A 16637-nucleotide genomic window follows, 5' to 3' on the forward strand; every position below is an offset into this window, starting at 1 on the left:
AGACAGAGTGGGAAATATATGGAGGCAGCAAATCCATACCGGATATCTCTGTGCATGCAGCAAGAGTTATTGTCCTGCTGTTTGTTGCAGGAGAACTGATGGGTCTGAGTGTGGTGTGAAGGCTTCAGAAGTCAATAATCTTTGCATATTTGGGTTGCTCTTGGAATGAAGAAGTGGTGAGAAAATAATTGTCAGTCTGAAGTGAAGTGTGGGAAAAAACAAACAAAAGGGCAAGGTCTGGAAAGAGACTTCCAGCACTGGCATCCCCAGGGCTGGGCAAGGGTCATAGTCACAAGCCTTAACAGCAGGTTGTGCTTGAAGTGTGGCCCTAAAACTGACTGCCACCTGGGATGGTTCTAAGCTGAGGGAGAGTAGGTTTAAGACTGGATCTTAGGAAGAAGTTCTTCAATACCAGGATGGTGTGACTCTGGAATAGGTTGCCTAGGAAGGCTGTGGCTGCCTCCTCCCTGGGGATGTTAAAGGCCAGGTTGGATGAGGCCTTGAGCTACCAACTCTGGTTGAGAGGTGTCCCTGTCCATGGGGGGAAGGGAGGGTTGGAGCCTAGTCAATTCTCAAACTGTGCCAGGGGAAGTTTAGGCTTGAGGTGAGGAGAAAGTTCTTCACAGAGAGAGTTGTTAGCCATTGGAATAGGCTGCCCAGGGAGGTGGTGGAGTCACCGTCCCTGGAGGTGTTCAAGAGGGGATTGGATGTGGCACTTGGTGCTATGGTTTAGTAGTCATGAGGTGTTGGGTGACAGGTTGGACTTGATGTTCACTGAGGTCTTTTCCAACCTTATTGATTCTATGATTCTGTGAGAGGTATCAGGATTCAGTCCCTGAGTGTGTTTCAAACCCTTGGGATGTTTCACATTGGTGGGCAAGAGTGCCTTGGCAGAGGACCTAAACTCAGTCTCTGAAATCCTTACAGCTCTGGAACCGATGTGATTCAGAGACTCAAAGATGCATCTCTAAAGACTGCCAGTGCCCTTTGGAGGAGCACTAACAGCTCTGGATGCCTTACTGAGGCTCTGTGATGCACCAGGCACCTGCAGAATCCTTCCTGGTGGTCCTCAGAGAAGGTTCTTCATGCTGCTGACCTATCCTGGGTTTTTTGACCTCTTGCTTTCAGAGTTCGCACCTTCCCGAAGGAGTCCCAGCTGGGCCACGACACAGTGCGAGCCCTGATGTACTACGCCCTGAAGGTCTGGAGTGACATTACCCCACTGAATTTCCATGAAGTAGCAGGGAACAATGCAGACATCCAGATAGACTTCTCCAAAGCAGATCACAACGATGGCTACCCCTTTGATGGGCCTGGAGGAACAGTGGCACACGCTTTCTTCCCCGGAGACCATTACACTGCAGGAGACACTCATTTTGATGATGATGAATACTGGACTTTCCGATCAGCAGGTAGGTCACAGTGGGAGGGCTGCTGTCAAATGCAAGGGCTCTCAGTTTCCCTCTTCTGCCCTGGTGGTTAGAGTGATTTAGCCTCTGCTACACCTTCACCCTGGGGTTGGGGATGCCAGCACCTTCTTCTGGTTCTCCCCCTCAGCCTTGTGACAACAGCCAAAGTGACAACAGCCACCTTTGAAGCTTGAGCTTCCTGGAAGCCTCAATGGCATCTCTGTGTTTCCTCCCATGGTATTTGCAGTTGCAAAGCTCCCCATTGCCCTCTCCCAGTCTCCATCTCTTGTGGAACCTGGAGAGTCACAGTTTGGACATGCATCTGTTGAAACTCTTAGATGGGGACTGCATTCTTGGGCATCTTTTGGGTGGCTTTGCTACCGTGTGTCCTGCCTGGAAAAGGGTTCTGTGGTCTGCAAGGAGGAAGTCCTCTCTGAACTGGTTTTCCCTGCCATCCCATGTCCCTTACCTGGCATCAGGATGGTTACAGTTACAGTTTTGTACTGTTTTTTTCTTTCATTTCATCCCTCCTGGCTAAAGCAGAGTTTTAATAAGCAGGAGTACTTTTCAGAAGCAAGCGTTACTCAGCTGCCTGAGCTGTCCATGGGGATCAGGTCCCCAGCCTTCATGTCAGGCCTGTTTTGACAGAGTGCCTCCTCTGCAGTCACCAGCTGTTAATTTGCTTGTCATGCCACCTCCTCCACTAGCCTCCCAGTGGGCTTCTGCTGCTTCAGCTTAATGATTTCGTTTAGATCTAATCATCTTATCTGAAACTAGCTAATCCTTCTTTCTCCCCACCCCTCTCCTCCATGACCACCAGTTGACCTCTGTCCAGCACTGCTGAGTGTTCATGGGCAGGAGTGTTCACCAGAAATGCTGGAGAAGACCTGAGCTTAAGGCTAAAGGTCTGGACAGGCTGATTCTCCAGGATTCAGCCTGCTCCTGGGTTCCTGCCGCTGTGTAAGCCCAACCGATGTGAAGAAAAACAAGCAGCATCTCTGCTCTGCGTACATACAGGGCAGAGGCAAGCACTGAGCTCTGGTAGCTTGCCATAGCAGCTGTGTTAAGATGATGAAGGAAGGAGCGATGCCTCTTTTTGTAGTTGGTGGTGTTTTGAGGTTGATGTGGGCTGGTGGCCCCCCAGGGAGGATCCCTTCAAGCACCAAGGAGTAAAGGGCTGAGCCTGATGGTGAGAGAGCTGCCCTTTGTTTTGAAGGTCTCAGAGATATTCAAGCTTCATCTTTTATTTATTTTGCTCTCTCTAGTGATTGGTAGGTGATATAAAAATATCCCCAAGGTTGGCAGTTTGGCATTAAAATGTCAGAAAGCATATGTCTCCTTCTGCCCTTGTGCTGGGGAAAACAGCACAGGTTATAAAAATCCTGGCTGTTTACAGGTACTGCAAATAATACTCATCAAGGAAAAAGCAGAATTCAGCAAAAAAAAATCTTACACCCCCCCCCCCCCCCCCCAAACCCCAAGGCCAGTGGGGATTGCTAAGAACTGTGCAGGATGAGCCACAGCTGCTTCTGTGCAACATCTCCTTCGGTGTCAACTACAGCTCAGGGAACGTGGGACTGCCCTCAGCTCTGTGGAGACCTTTCTGACCTCACTGCCTTTTCCTTGCAATACTTGCAGTTGTGATCTTTGTAAGAATCATACTCAAAGTCATTGCCACCCTCTGGTATTGCTCTGCCAGGTGTTGCTGTGCAGTGAGGAGCAGCAGCTGTACGGGTGCTTGGCCGAGCTGGGCAGTGAGAATGCATTCAGCAGGATCAGTCCTATATGGCTCCAGGGAGCAGTTCCTCCTTTGCTTTGGCAGTGGTGATGCAGGCTTGGAAGTGGATATTAACCTCTGTTGAGATCTGACCTGAGTGTCTGAGGATCTGGAGAGTATGGGATGGATCTGTGTGTGGGTACGCTGTGAGACACTGGGGCCTGGACTGCGAATAAGGACATTTGGGGAAAGTGAGTAGAATTGAGCTAGCCCAGACTGAGGAACTGAGGTGTCAACACTCAAAGTCTTTTTGATGCTTGGTGTATGAGAATCCAAGTGTTTGCCTGAGGGAGCAGAGCCTGAAGCTGCAGCCCCACCAGTATAAGGTGTGGAAGAGAAGAAGAGTCCTCTGGAAACAAGCTGGATGTGGGCACCTGCCCCTTCTGCCATGTCCTGTCAGGACAGCAGTTAGGTGAGCAGGGTTGGTGGCCGATGAGCTCTGTGGCTGTGTGTGTGCAGGAAGGAGTTTGCAAGTGGCTTTGACCAGGGCAGCAGCATTGCTCAGGCAGGGAAAGCCCCGCAGAGCACTGTAGGCAGGGGGCCCTGCCAGGCACTCACTAGCTCCTTGGCACATGGCTTTGCTTGTTATCTCAGGCTTTGAGAGCTTCTGGCTGGTGGCTGTAGAAATTCGGTGTTCTGGACATCACCAAGCCTGTGTCAGCAGCTGCTGCAGGGCAGGCATGAGATACAGGAGAGAACTGCTCCTGCAGCACCAGTTAGCAAGGATGACAGACACTTGTGCCAGGGTCACTGTCTCAGTCATTTGTCCAGCTCTTTCTCAGGTGGCAGTGATCTGGAAATAAGAGGAGTAATCTCCAGGCTTGTGTGGGGCTGAAGGCTTGTTCTGTGGGCTACTGTCTGGCTTGCTTTCCATTTTCATTTGATACCCTTCATTCTCCTTTTCCCCACTGGAGAAAAACGCCTGTTTCAAACCTCACCTGCTCCAAAGCTTTGCTTTCCATTTGTCCAACATACAGCTCTACCCTCTTACAGCCCTCACAGCCCACCCAAGCCCCCAAAACACAACCAGCTTGCAGTGACTTTCATTCAATGTTGTCTATATTTCCAGATGCTCATGGGATGGACCTGTTTGCCGTAGCTGTCCATGAGTTTGGCCATGCCATTGGCTTGACCCATATTTCTGCTATAGAGTCTATCATGAGACCCTACTACCAAGGTCCAGTGGGGGATCCTCTGAAGTATGATCTACCTTATGAGGACAAAGTCAGAATCTGGCAGCTCTATGGTAAGTTTGTGTCCCTCACCTGGCTACCACAAGACATGCAAATAGGGTCCTGGGGATACTGGTTGACAGCCAGCTGAACATGAGCCAGCAGTGAGCCCAGGAAGCCAAGAAGACCAATGACATCCTGGACTGGATCAGGAATAGTGTGGCTAGCCAGAGCAGGGAGGTCATTCTGCCCCTGTACTCAGCACTGATTAGGCCACACCTTGAGTACTGTGTCCAGTTCTGGGCCCCTCAGTTTAGGAAAGATGTTGAGTTGCTAGAATGTGTCCAGAGAAGGGCAACAAGGCTGGTGAGGGGTCTGGAGCACAAGCCCCATGAGGAGAGGCTGAGGGAGCTGGGGTTGTTTAGCCTGGAGAAGAGGAGGCTCAGGGGAGCCTACCTGAAGGGTGGTTGTAGCCAGGTGGGAATTGGTCTCTTCTCCCAGGCAATCAGCAACAGAACAAGAGGCCACAGTCTCAAGCTGTGTAGGGGAAACTTTAGGCTTGATCTTAGAAAGAAGTTCTTCACAGAAAGAGTAATTGCCCATTGGAATGGGCTGCCCAGGGAGGCAGTGGGGTTGACATCCAGGGAGGTGTTTAAGAAAGGACTGGATGAGGCACTTAGTGCCAGGGTATAGTTGATTAGGTAGGGTTGGGTGATCAGTTGGACTTGATGATCTCTGAGGTCTCTTCCAACCTGGTTGGTTCTGTGATTCTGTGAGTGGAGCTGGTGAGGAGGATGTGTCTCCTCACAGCACGGGGGGCAGACTAGATGACCTTTAAAGGTCCCTTCCAACCCAAACCATCCTGTGATGGTGTACCCCCCTAATGCTTCTCTGTCTTTACACATAGGAGTCAGGGAATCTGTGTCCCCCACAGCCAAGCCTGAAGTAAGCAAAACTGAAGACCATCCTATCCTGCCAGAGCTGCCAGAGAACCGCTCTACCGTCCCGTAAGTCAAGTTCTTTTTTTTTCAGCTGTCGCTGTTGTTCCTGCAAAGGTCATCTGTAGTGAAGCTTCACTCAAGCATCAGCATCTTGCCTGCTTGCTGTGGTTTCAGTATTTCCCTCTGGACCTCTTGCCTTCTGGAAAACACACAGAAGCTCCCCTTCTTCCTGATGTCTCCTGATCCTCTCCTGCCCACACTTGTTTTTTTTCAGGCAGCCTGGGTGGAGACTGGCCAGCCAGCCTGCAACTGAAATGCTTAAGAGCAGGAGCAAGTGACAGGTGCTGTGTAGCCCTTTGCTAATTTTTATCCTTGAAGGCATATCCAGCAATTCTGTCTTGTCTTGGAATGCTTTTGCATTTCCCTACGACTCAAAATTTTCCTTGTGTTAGTGGAAATTTGTCCCCATCACCCTTAAGTGAACTCGTCCTTGCTGAAATGTTAATCAGCCTTCCTCTGCAGTATCCTGGGTTCTGCAAGCATGACTTACCTCAATCTTTCCATGGTGAGCAACTCCTTAATGTACCTGTGGGGGGGAATATTGGAACAAGTGGACCGATAGCCTGACTCCAACACAGGTTTGAATTGGCAAAGGACCACTCACACTGAGTGTCATGAAGCATCAGCATGCCCTCATTAAGGGAGGTTCTGGATCTAGCTCATTAATAAATGCTGGCATTATCAAATTGTTCCCCCACCAGTGCAGTAGGACATTAAAAGAGGAAGGGAAACTGAACACAAAGTCAGGAGTTCATGGTCACACACATTTTTGCAGCAGCTTTAGGTGAGAACAGCAGAGATGGAGCAGGACACCTTCACCTCCTGATCTGACCTCATCTCAGGTTTGACCTTGAAGCATTCACTTCATCTCTCTGTGCCCCACTTGCAAAGAGGGGATAACAGCACTGAAGCATGAAGAAATAGATAATTCCTATAGTAATGGGACCAAGAAGAATATAATCTTGAAAAAATATCCCTGTGCTGCAGTTACCTTTCTCACCTCAGCACCTTCTTCACCCTGCTTTGCCCTGCTTGGTGTGATGCCCATAGTACAGAGGTGCTGGTGGAGGTGTCCCAACTGCCTGAGGTCACAGAAAGGTCCTAAAGGACCCTTTTACTTGAGCATGCTGAATGTCATTAATAATCTTTCTTCCCATGGGGCTTCTAATAGAGCTTGTCCACAAGACTGTATGGATGAGATGAAAACATTCCTCCCTGCTGCTGAAGGAGATCACTGTCTTCCATCAGCAGCAGGAGGAGCAGGACACTTGTTCATGCCAACCCCTCCTTCCTGTCCCATGTATGACTGGGAGAGTGGATGGGGTTCACCTCCTCATCTGCCATTTTGTGCCTGAAGAGATCTGTGAAGCTGGTGCTGTGAGCCCAGCACAACTCTTGTGTCAGCTTCCCTGTCACTCACAGCAGCTTCAGCGTGCATATTCCCAGCATCCTCTCCTTGTCCTTCACCAATCATCATTTCTCACATGGGCTTCGTGGCATTTTAGGTCCTTCATACTCTGTGCCTTTCCTACCTACCTGGTTAAAAGCAGCTCAATATCTCACCTGTGTCTTGCCACTTGGCTTTCACCAGGTCTCACACATGGCATTGTCTCACACGTGGCATTGTTTCCCTCTTCTTCATCATCTCTTCTACTTTGTGCTCTGCAGCTCTGTCACATCTCAGTAGCATTTGGGAGCTCATCCTGGGAGCAGCAACATCCCTGGCCACTGGAGCGAGATGCTGCTTGGCTCTTATCCATCACATGTCCTGCTGCCCAGGGGCTGCCAGCTGAGCTGTGCTATGGTGCAGCAGCCAGCTCTGACCTCACCAGTTACACTAGCTGGTAGAGGTAGAGCCTGTCCCCACTTGACTCTCTGGTGGCCCACAGAGCATTACAAAGCTGTCTTCAGGCTGAGGGTTGCCCAAGCTAAGCTTCACAGAATCACAGAATCAACCAGGTTGGAAAAGACCTCAGAGGTTATCAAGTCCAACCTATTACCTAACACCTCATGACAAGAAGAGACCAATCCCCACCTGGCTACAATCTCCTTTCAGGAAGTTGTAGGCGGCAATAAGGTCTCCCTTGAGCCTCCTCTTCTCCAGGCTAAACAATCCCAGCTCCCTCAGCCTCTCCTCCTTGTGCTCCAGACCTCTCCCCAGCCTCACTGCCCTTCTCTGGACACATGCAAGTGTCTCAATGTCCTTCAACTGAGGAGCCCAGAACTGGACACAGGCCTCAAGGTGTGGCCTTACCAGTGATGAGTATAGGGGAAGAATGACTTCCCTGCTCCTGCTGTATGCACTATTCCTGATGCAGGCCAGGATGCTATTGGCCTTCTTGGCTACCTGGGCACACTGCTGGCTCATGTTCAGCCTACTGTCAAGCAGTACCCCCCAGGTCCCTTTCTGCCTGGCTGCTCTCCAGCCACTCTGACCCCAGCCTTGGAATTCCCCATGCACATGTCTGGGTTTGAGCATGAGGAATGTCAGATGGGTGCAGCCTGTACTCTTCTTCTGAGGGCTCTGGAGGCAGGGAAGATGTGGTCCATGGGATTGGGGACACAAGGAGGAGCCAGCCCCTCGCTGCCCACCTGGGTGTGCTTACTTGGGCATCTCTCCACAGGCTCAGGCGGGATGTGCCCAACAGATGCAACACTCACTTTGATGCAGTGGCCCAGATCAGGGGAGAGGCTTTCTTCTTCAAAGGTAAGTGCCCGCTGCCGTGGTCTTTGCATGTGTCACCCTGAGGTGACGGTGGTGTGACAGTGCAATTCTGTGGCAGGAGTGTTGGACAGGCTGGGGTGGGTGATGAGGATAAGCTGACTCCAGGTTTGGAGGCTGCAGGACCTGCAGACCCAGGGCGGTGTCTTACAAGCTGCTGACTCCTCCTAGCTCAAGTCAAAGGGCTTGGACCTTTAATCAGCCCACTAAGGCTGAGGATGGATGTTAAGGAAGTGTTAATGTCAACGTGAATCCTGCCTCCAGTGCAGCAGGAGACATCCCAGCTGGTGCCTGCTCTTTCATAGTCCAGCAGAGAAGAGACCCATGTGGCTGGGGACATGCTGAGGGACAGACAGAGATCCCAGAGGATAAGCTGGCTCCAGGTTTGGAGGATCCCTAAGTGGGGACTGAGAGGGAGGAGTAGAGGTATCCAAAAGGCTATGCAGTAAACTGCCCATTTCTTTTACCCAAAACCAAGGGAAAATCAGTGAAACTGAAACAGAGTTTATTTAAAAATTATAAAAATGGATATTTTTAAACCCAACACATAAGGAACCTGTGGGACCTGCAGCCAAGAGCAGTTGAGTGGTATGAGACAGGCTGGGGGTCTGGCAGATGGTTAGGAAGGAGAGACCAGAACGGATGGTTAGGAAGGAAGAGAACAGAGGCACATCTTCAAGCTGTGCCAGTGGCAGCAAACCCTCCTGGTCATTGCACTGCACAGCTAGTGCCAGCAGCCAGCACCTAACACCAGGGCAGATGCATGTCCCAGGGTTTAACACCTCCCTGTGAAGTGCCCAGGCTGGTGAAGTCCAGTGTGACACTTTGTACTGTGCCCTTGCCCATCGTGTTGCACTGCCCCAGTGAAGAAATCAGGTGTGATATTCACACTCTCCAAGTTGAAGTCTGGGTGGAACCAAGGATGAGCAGAGCAACAACAGCTCTCCATTCCTTTCCTCCAACTTCCCTTCCACACTTCACCTGATACTTCTTGCTGTGCATCACTCAAAGCCACCATGTGTGCAGCGGCAGAGCCACCTGGTTCCGTGTCTCAAGCTGCCCCTGGCTGTGTGTCTCTGGGGTGCCCATCTGTTGACAAGGATTCCATTGGTGCCTCCTCAGCTCTGCGGGATGCACTGAGTGCCTTTCCTTCTCATCTTTCCAAGATGGAAAAATGCCCACTGGGCACTTTACATCCCTGGCCACCATTTGGCCACTCCAAAGCCATCTAGCAGGGAAGCAGAAGTGTCTCCTCCCGGGATGAGGAGCAGCGTTCAGCTGTGTATAACCCATCAGTGCCAGGCTTGGGTCACAGGCAAGAAAGACACAAGGGCTCCAGACAATTCAACATTGTTTGTGCCCTCGTGGGAGAACAATATGGAGGCTGTTCCCCTGCAGTATTTGTTCAGATGCCAGCTCCAAAAGGTCACAATGAAGGAGGGAAAATAGAAGGCAAGAACTGGTGTCCAGGATAAATGGCTGTCTGTGTCTCAGAGGGGTAAAAAAAGAGATGAAAAGTGAAGAGAAATCTGTCTCAGTGTCTATTTTTGGGTAAATTTATTGTGGGCCAAAATGCAAATGAAGAAAGAGCACAGTGTCAGTGGGTGCCAGCTGTATGGCTGCCTCTGGAGCCCAGCATGTCCCTCGAAGCTCCCATCACTGCCACCAAACAGTCTTGGGCACCAAGGAGTGAGAACAGCGACATGGACAGTGGCATTGAGTGCACCCTCAGCAAGTTTGCCGACGACACCAAGCTTTGTGGTGCAGCAGACACGCTGGAGGAAAGGGATCTGTCCAGGGGGACCTTGACAGGCTGGAGAGGTGAGCCCATGACAACCTCATGAGGTCCAACAAGACCAAATGCAAGGTCCTGTGTCTGGGTCAGGGCAATCCCAAGCACCAATAGAGGCTGGGCAGCGACTGGCTTGAGAGCAGCCCTGAAGAAATGGACTTGGGGCTCCTGGTAGATAAGAAGCTCAACATGAGCCAGCAGTGTGCACTTGCAGCCCAGAAAGCCAATCACATGCTGAGCTGCAACAAGAGAAGCATAGCCAGCAGGTCGAGGGAGGTGATTCTCCCCCTCTACTCCACTCTGGTGAGACCCAGGGCCAAGATGGATGTGGCTCTGAGCAACCTGATCTAGTGAGAGATGCCCTGCCAGTGGCAGGGGGGTTGGAATTAGGTGATCCTTGAGGTCCCTTCCAACCCTAACAATTCTATGATGCTATGTCTCATCTGGATTTCTATGACCTCTAGTGATGAGCTGACTTCATTGTTGGACATTTTGTTCTGAGCTGGTCTGACTGGTTCCCTAGCCAGAGCAAAGCTTCTCCCACCACAAAGGCACCTGGACTGGAGCTCCTCAGGGCTCCCAGACGTGTTGTATTGGAGGCAACGATGGGTTCTGTGCACTTTGGAAACACCATTTGTTTTGATTTAGGTCCCTCACTACAGGCTCCTGAAGTTTTAAAGCACCTTTGGCTGGTGGTGGTGTGTGTCTGCACGGCATGTGCAGCTGTCTCACCAGAGGCAGGCAAAGTGTGGAGAGCTCAGCACACAGCTGGGATCAAAATCACCTGGTATTAAAGGAAGCAATTTCCTTAACCCATCAGCCACAGAAAAAATGAGAGGCTGGGGACAGCAGGCCTTGATGCTTGGCTTTCATCCTGCTCAGTGTGCCAGCTGGGCAGGTGGTTTTAAATCAAGCTTTTTAAGCAAACATGGGCTTGGGGTGGGGCTCTTTTTGTATTCTTATTTTAACTTTATGATATTTCTGCTTGCTAATGGCAGCAAATCCCCCCACAGACTTGGCTTTTGATGATGATCATCCAAGCAACTGCAGTACTTTGGCAAGCAGGCTTGGCCCATGACAAGACATGAGCATGGGCAGACGAGGGCCATCACATTAAGAATTCCTTGCTGCTCAGTTACTGAATGCTTTTGGGGGGTTCCTGACAGCTTAGAAAAAAAGGAAAGAAAGGGAAAAACAACCAACCAAACAAATGAACCAAGAGCATAAGCTACACCTTCTGAGAGCAGCCCTGAAGAAAAGGACTTGGGGGTGCTGGTGGATGAGAAACTCAACATGAGCCAGCAGTGTGCACTTGCAGCCCAGAGAGCCAATCACATCCTGGGCTGCATCAAGAGAAGCACAGCCAGCAGGTGGAGGGAGGTGATTCTCCCCCTCTACTCCACTCTGGTGAGACCCCACCTGGAGTACTACATCCAGTTCTGGAGCCCCTAGTACAGGAGGGATCTGGAGGTGCTGGAGCATGTCCAGAGAAGGGCCAAGAGGATGAGCAGAGGGCTGGAGCACTTCTCCTATGAGGACAGACTGAAGGAGTTCAGCTGTTCAGTCTGGAGAAGAGAAGGCTCCAAGGAGACCTAATTGTAGCCTTCTAGTATCTTAAGAGGGCCTAAAGAAAGCTGGTGAGGGACTTTTTAGGGTGTCAGGTAATGATAGGACTAGGGGGAATGGAACAAAACTAGAAATGGGTAGATTCAGATTGGATGTTGGGAAGAAATTCTTCACCATGAGGGTGCTGAGACACTGGAACAGGTTGCCCAGGGAGGTGGTAGAAGCCTCATCCCTGGAGGTTTATAAGGCCAGGCTGGATGTGGCTGTGAGCAGCCTGATCTAGAGTGAGGAGTCCGTGCCCATGGCAGGGGAGTTGGAACTGGATGATCCTTGAGGTCCCTTCCAACCCTGACAATTCTGTGATTCTATACCTTACCTTGAGGGTGGATTTGAGACGTGCTTGGTGCATTTGCTCATCACTGACAAAGGGTTGAAGCATCAGCAACACTGGAGTTTCCCATTTTGCCTCAGAGGAGCCCAAGGCACTCAAGTTCAGATGCTTCTCAGCTAAAGGAGAAGCGATGTTGAGCTGTACGTTCTTCTTTGAAAAGTGGAAATCAGGCTTTGTCCTGTGCCTCACTAGTTAGAGATGCAGAGATCATCTTTATTTAATTACATCTGTTTCCATCAATGTACAATGGCCACCAAATTTAAATCCTGTTTTTCTTGATGTTCTTAAAAGGAATCTGTAATTATGGCAATTCCTGCCACATCTGAATGCATTATTCATTTGTGGGTTTCAGTCGGAGAGAGCCGATGTGCAAACTGGAGCAGAAGAACAAGAACATGACATAAATCCTCATAATTAGAATAAAACTCCCTCTCTGCAGATGTTTAAGTGTTAGAGTTTTGCCTCCTGCATTATTAGGCTAAGGTCCAATTTCCATAAAATTTTAAAAGATGGTGTCACAATCTGCCAGCTCCGGAGGAAAGGCTGAGTGTTGTGAATACAAATCTGAAGGCGTGCCTTGGGTTTCTGCTGCTTACCACCCCTTGGGAAACCATGCAGGAGCAGATGTAAATAATGTGTAATCATTTACATCAGGCCATAACGAATGTGAGCCGAGGCTGGGAGCTGGGTCGTGGACCTCTTGCTCCAGCTCAGAGCACACCCTGTGGAGCCCTCTGGGGAAAACCCAGCACAAAGCGCGCTGCAAAAGCTCCGGCTGCGAATCCCAGAGACAGGGCAGAGAGCTGGGTTCTGAGCTGCCTCTGAAATCATCAAGACTCATCAGGAAATCCCTGCTCCTTCAGCAGGAGAAGGTTTGGCATCCTTCCCACAGAGGACAAACCTGTCTCCTTTTCCATTACCCCAGATACTCCAGGAGTAGCCCAAGCCATGCTGTTTTTCAGATGGGGCAGCACTGCTGCAGGGGCGGGAAGTGCTTTTGCTTACCCAATGCTGCATCTGCAGTTGTTCAGCCTGGAGAAGACATTTTGTTTTTGGTGTCCTTGCAGTACTAAAAGGGGGCCTATGAGAAAGACTGGGACAATCTTTTTTTGCAGGACCTGTTGTCCAGGACAAGGGATCATAGTTTTAAACTAAAAGAGGGAGATTCAGACTAGATAGAAGGTAGAATTGTTTTTTTATGCTGAGGATGGTGAGACGCTGGAAGAGCTTGTCCAGAGACATGGTAGATGCCTCCCCATCCCTGGAAACATTCCAGATCAGGTTAGACAGGGCTCTGAGCTGCCTGCTGTAGTTGAAGAGGTCCATGCTGACTGCTGGGGGTTGGACTGAATGGCCTTTAAATGTCCTTTCCCACCCAAACCATTCTATGATTCTACCTTTAGTCCATGAGAGCACCACAGGACTGAGGTCCCCTGCTTATCCTACACCTCTAGATGGTACCAGACTCTCAATTGTGCCTCCTTCCCCACCTCAGTTCCTTACAGTTTTTTTAGTATAGTTTTCTCTTCCTTTATTTTCTTGCTCCCTTTCTTCATTTAAAAAGCCCTTCTGGTATTTCTGTGTTTGATGGTAACCTCATGCACATTTCTCAATATGAAAGCAGCTGGGCACCCTGTGAGCAGGAAGCTGTGGGTGCTGCAGGAGAGGAGAAATAAGGATGTTTCTTCAGAGGCTCTTGCTAAAGATTGCTGCTGTCTGGTGTAGCTTCAGCTGCTGTCTAGTCCTGCTGGCTCCCATGCAGAGCAGGGAGAGATGTGAGGCTCCTTTCACCTTCTCCAGCTCAGTGCTGCAGCTTCACACTGCAGCCAGGAGTGTAACAACTCCAGCGCTATGTGCAGGCGATTATTTTGATCCCAAAAAGGGGATTTCTTCTAATGGCTGCCAGAAATAGCACTAGCAGCTGCTGCTGGAAGGCAGGATGCCTCTAATCCAGAGCTCCCAGCTCGTGTGCTTTGCTTGCTGCTGTGTGCCTGGCACTCATGTCCCTGGTGATGGTGGGTTGCAGTGTGGTTCAGTAATGTCCAGTCTGTTCCTCCAGGCAAGTACTTCTGGAGACTGACTCGCAATAAGCACTTGGTCTCCCTCCAGCCGGCTCAAATCCACCGTTTCTGGAGGGGCCTACCACTCAACCTGGACAGCCTGGATGCAGTCTATGAGAGAACCAGTGACCACAAGATTGTCTTCTTCAAAGGTGAGAGCAAACATAGTGCTGGAGGTAGCATGTGTGTCTCACTTTCCCAGCCCAGAGCCCAGTTACCTTGGCAGTATTTTGACCTCTCCTGCAGGCAGGAGACACCAGTGCCAGCTGTTGAGCATCTCCCAGGGCAGATCCAAGACCTGTTGTTCATGGGCAAGGCCAGGAGAAACCAGCTGACAGGGAGAGCAGGCAAAAAGTACCTGTCATATTCCCCAGAAAATGAGGGAAATGCCAGTGAAGAAAAACTTGTGCCACGTGTAAGGGAAAGCTTAGCTTTTCAAGAATGAAATACGAGTAGGACCCACCCATGCAGACACTTCACAGGTTTTCTGTTCCTTCTTTGGCCTTTGCTCTTTTTAGTACTTGCTGCTGAGAAAAGCATCTGCAGAGGGGACAAAAAGGAAACCTGAAGAGCTTGGGTTTGTTATATTTCCATTACTATCTTTTTTCTCCTAAAAGGTGGCAGTAGCTTCTTTTTCTTTGCAACTCACAAGTTTCTTTCACTAGAGCTGGAGGAAAGAGATTAGCTCTTAGCTCCTACACAGATGTCCAAGTTCCCCACAAGCCATCCGACTGTACTGGTTAGATATTACCCATGTGCTGAAGGTCACCCAAGTCCCTGGCAGGCACTGGCTCTCGTTCCAGAAAGTTTGTGCACTTGAGCTAAGCACATTTGAACTCTCGGTGCCCCGTGGTTGGAAACGGCTTTTTGTCTCCTGCCTATTCTGCTCCAAGCGTGGTGCAGTTAATGGTTTCAGAGGTGCTGATCCAAGTACCTCTGAAAGCAATTATTTGGTTTCAGTTCCTCCAGCAAGGCTGGAGAAGTGGCTATGTTCTGTGCAAGCCTCTCCGCTTGCAGAAGTGTTTCCAAGCATGGCTGGAGCCCATTCAGGCTGCCTGCATGCAGAACACCACAGATCTGCTCCAAACTCTCTGCCTTTCCACTGATGTGGAGGGAATGGGGCAGCCCTTACACCTGGCACCAGACCCTCCCAATCAGGTCTGCAGACCTGAGGGCACTGGATGAGGCACTTGGTGCCATGGTTTAGCTGATTAGATGGCGTTGGGTGATAGGTTGGACTTGATGATCTCGAAGGTCTTTTCCAACCTGGTTAATTCTATTATGTGTTCTATCTCAGCAGCACTCCCTCCCTTCCTTCTCTTATTCCATTCTCTTGCTGCTGGACAGACATCCAGCAGCTCAGGGGCTGCTCCTGGCTGCTTGAGACCAGAATTACAGCTGTGCCGCTTCTGGGTCTTGCCCCTGAAGTGCACAGCATTATGCAGCCATACATGATGTTTGTGTTAGCCCTGCCTAGCTCCTAAGATTAAACTCAAGGTTTTCTTTCTAGCTGTAAAATACTGTCTCGTTCTCCCCCTCCAGCACTGTTTCACTGATCCCTGGACAGAGACCAAAGCACACAAATTGCCCTGGCCTCTGAGTTGCTGCTGCTGATACATGGGTGTGTGGTTAAGTGCCTCTTCAGGTTTGCTAGAAAAGCCAGGGAGGAAACAGCCTGGTCTTTAAACCAGGTCGTGTGAAAATTAAAGGACACAGTCTCGGGCTGCACCAGGGGAAGTTTAGGCTCAAAGTGAGAGAGTTTTCACATAGAGAGTTGTTCACCATTGGAATGTGCTGCCCAGGGAGTGGTGGAGTCACCATCCCTGGAGGTGTTCAAAAGGGGATTGGATGTGGCACTTGGTGCCATGGTTTAGTCATGAGGTCTGTGGTGACAGGTTGGACTTGGTGATCTTTGAGGTCTTTTCCAACCTTGTTGAGTCTATGAAAATGATGCTGCAGGTTCCCAAAGAGCTATTGTGCAAACAGAAATCTGGGGTGGATTAGAAGGGGTGTGACCAGTAGGTCAAGAGAGGTTCTCTTCCCCCTCTACTCTGCACTGGTGAAGCCACATCTGGAATATTGATTGTGTCCAGTTCTGGGCCCCTCAGTTCAAGAAAGACAGTGAGCTGCTTGAGAGAGTCCAGCGCAGAGCCACGAGGATGATGAGGGGAATGGAACATCTTCTGTACGAGGAGAGACTGAGGGAGCTGAGGGCTCTTTAGCTTAGAGAAGAGGAGACTGAGAGGTGACCTCAGCAATGTTTATAAATATGTAAAGGGTGAGTGCCAAGAGGGTGGATCCAGGCTCTGCTCCATGGTGCCCAATGATGGCACAAGGGGCAATGCATGGAAGTTGAGGCATAGAAGTTTCATGTAAGTATGAGGAAAAATGTTTTCACTGTGAGGGTGACAGAGCACTGGAACAGGCTGCCCAGGGGGGTTGTGGAGTCTCCCTCCCTTGGAGATATTCAAAACTCACCTGGATGCATTCCTGTGTAAGCTGGTGTAGATGATCCTGCTCTGGCAGGGAATTTGGACTGGATGATCTTTCGAGGTCCCTTCCAGCCCCTGAAATTCTGTGATTCTGTGATCCCAGGGGTTAGAGGACTGGGTAGGAACTGAGATCTGGGTTCATTTTCTTGTGACACAGTCCAGTGGCCAGTCATGTTGTGCTTCATTTCCATCAGAAATATTTTGGTGTTTTTTAATTAAAGCATACTGACAGTTCTGTCCTGTCCAAGGCATTGC

The 16637-nt window shown here is 50.1% G+C and overlaps 1 protein-coding gene across 1 annotated transcript in view; it reads left to right on the top strand.

Annotated features, from left to right (window-relative positions):
• Positions 1-16637, top strand: part of MMP17 (matrix metallopeptidase 17) — a 78199-nt gene that overhangs the window by 57612 nt on the left and 3950 nt on the right. The window contains exons 4-8 of the mRNA XM_054173122.1: positions 1129-1412; positions 4256-4432; positions 5266-5365; positions 7984-8066; positions 13890-14042. Coding sequence (XP_054029097.1) covers positions 1129-1412; positions 4256-4432; positions 5266-5365; positions 7984-8066; positions 13890-14042 — 797 coding nt within the window. The remainder of the gene's footprint in view (positions 1-1128; positions 1413-4255; positions 4433-5265; positions 5366-7983; positions 8067-13889; positions 14043-16637) is intronic.

This window comes from Dryobates pubescens, chromosome 25 (assembly GCF_014839835.1).
Source record: "Dryobates pubescens isolate bDryPub1 chromosome 25, bDryPub1.pri, whole genome shotgun sequence".
Taxonomy (NCBI): domain Eukaryota; kingdom Metazoa; phylum Chordata; class Aves; order Piciformes; family Picidae; genus Dryobates; species Dryobates pubescens.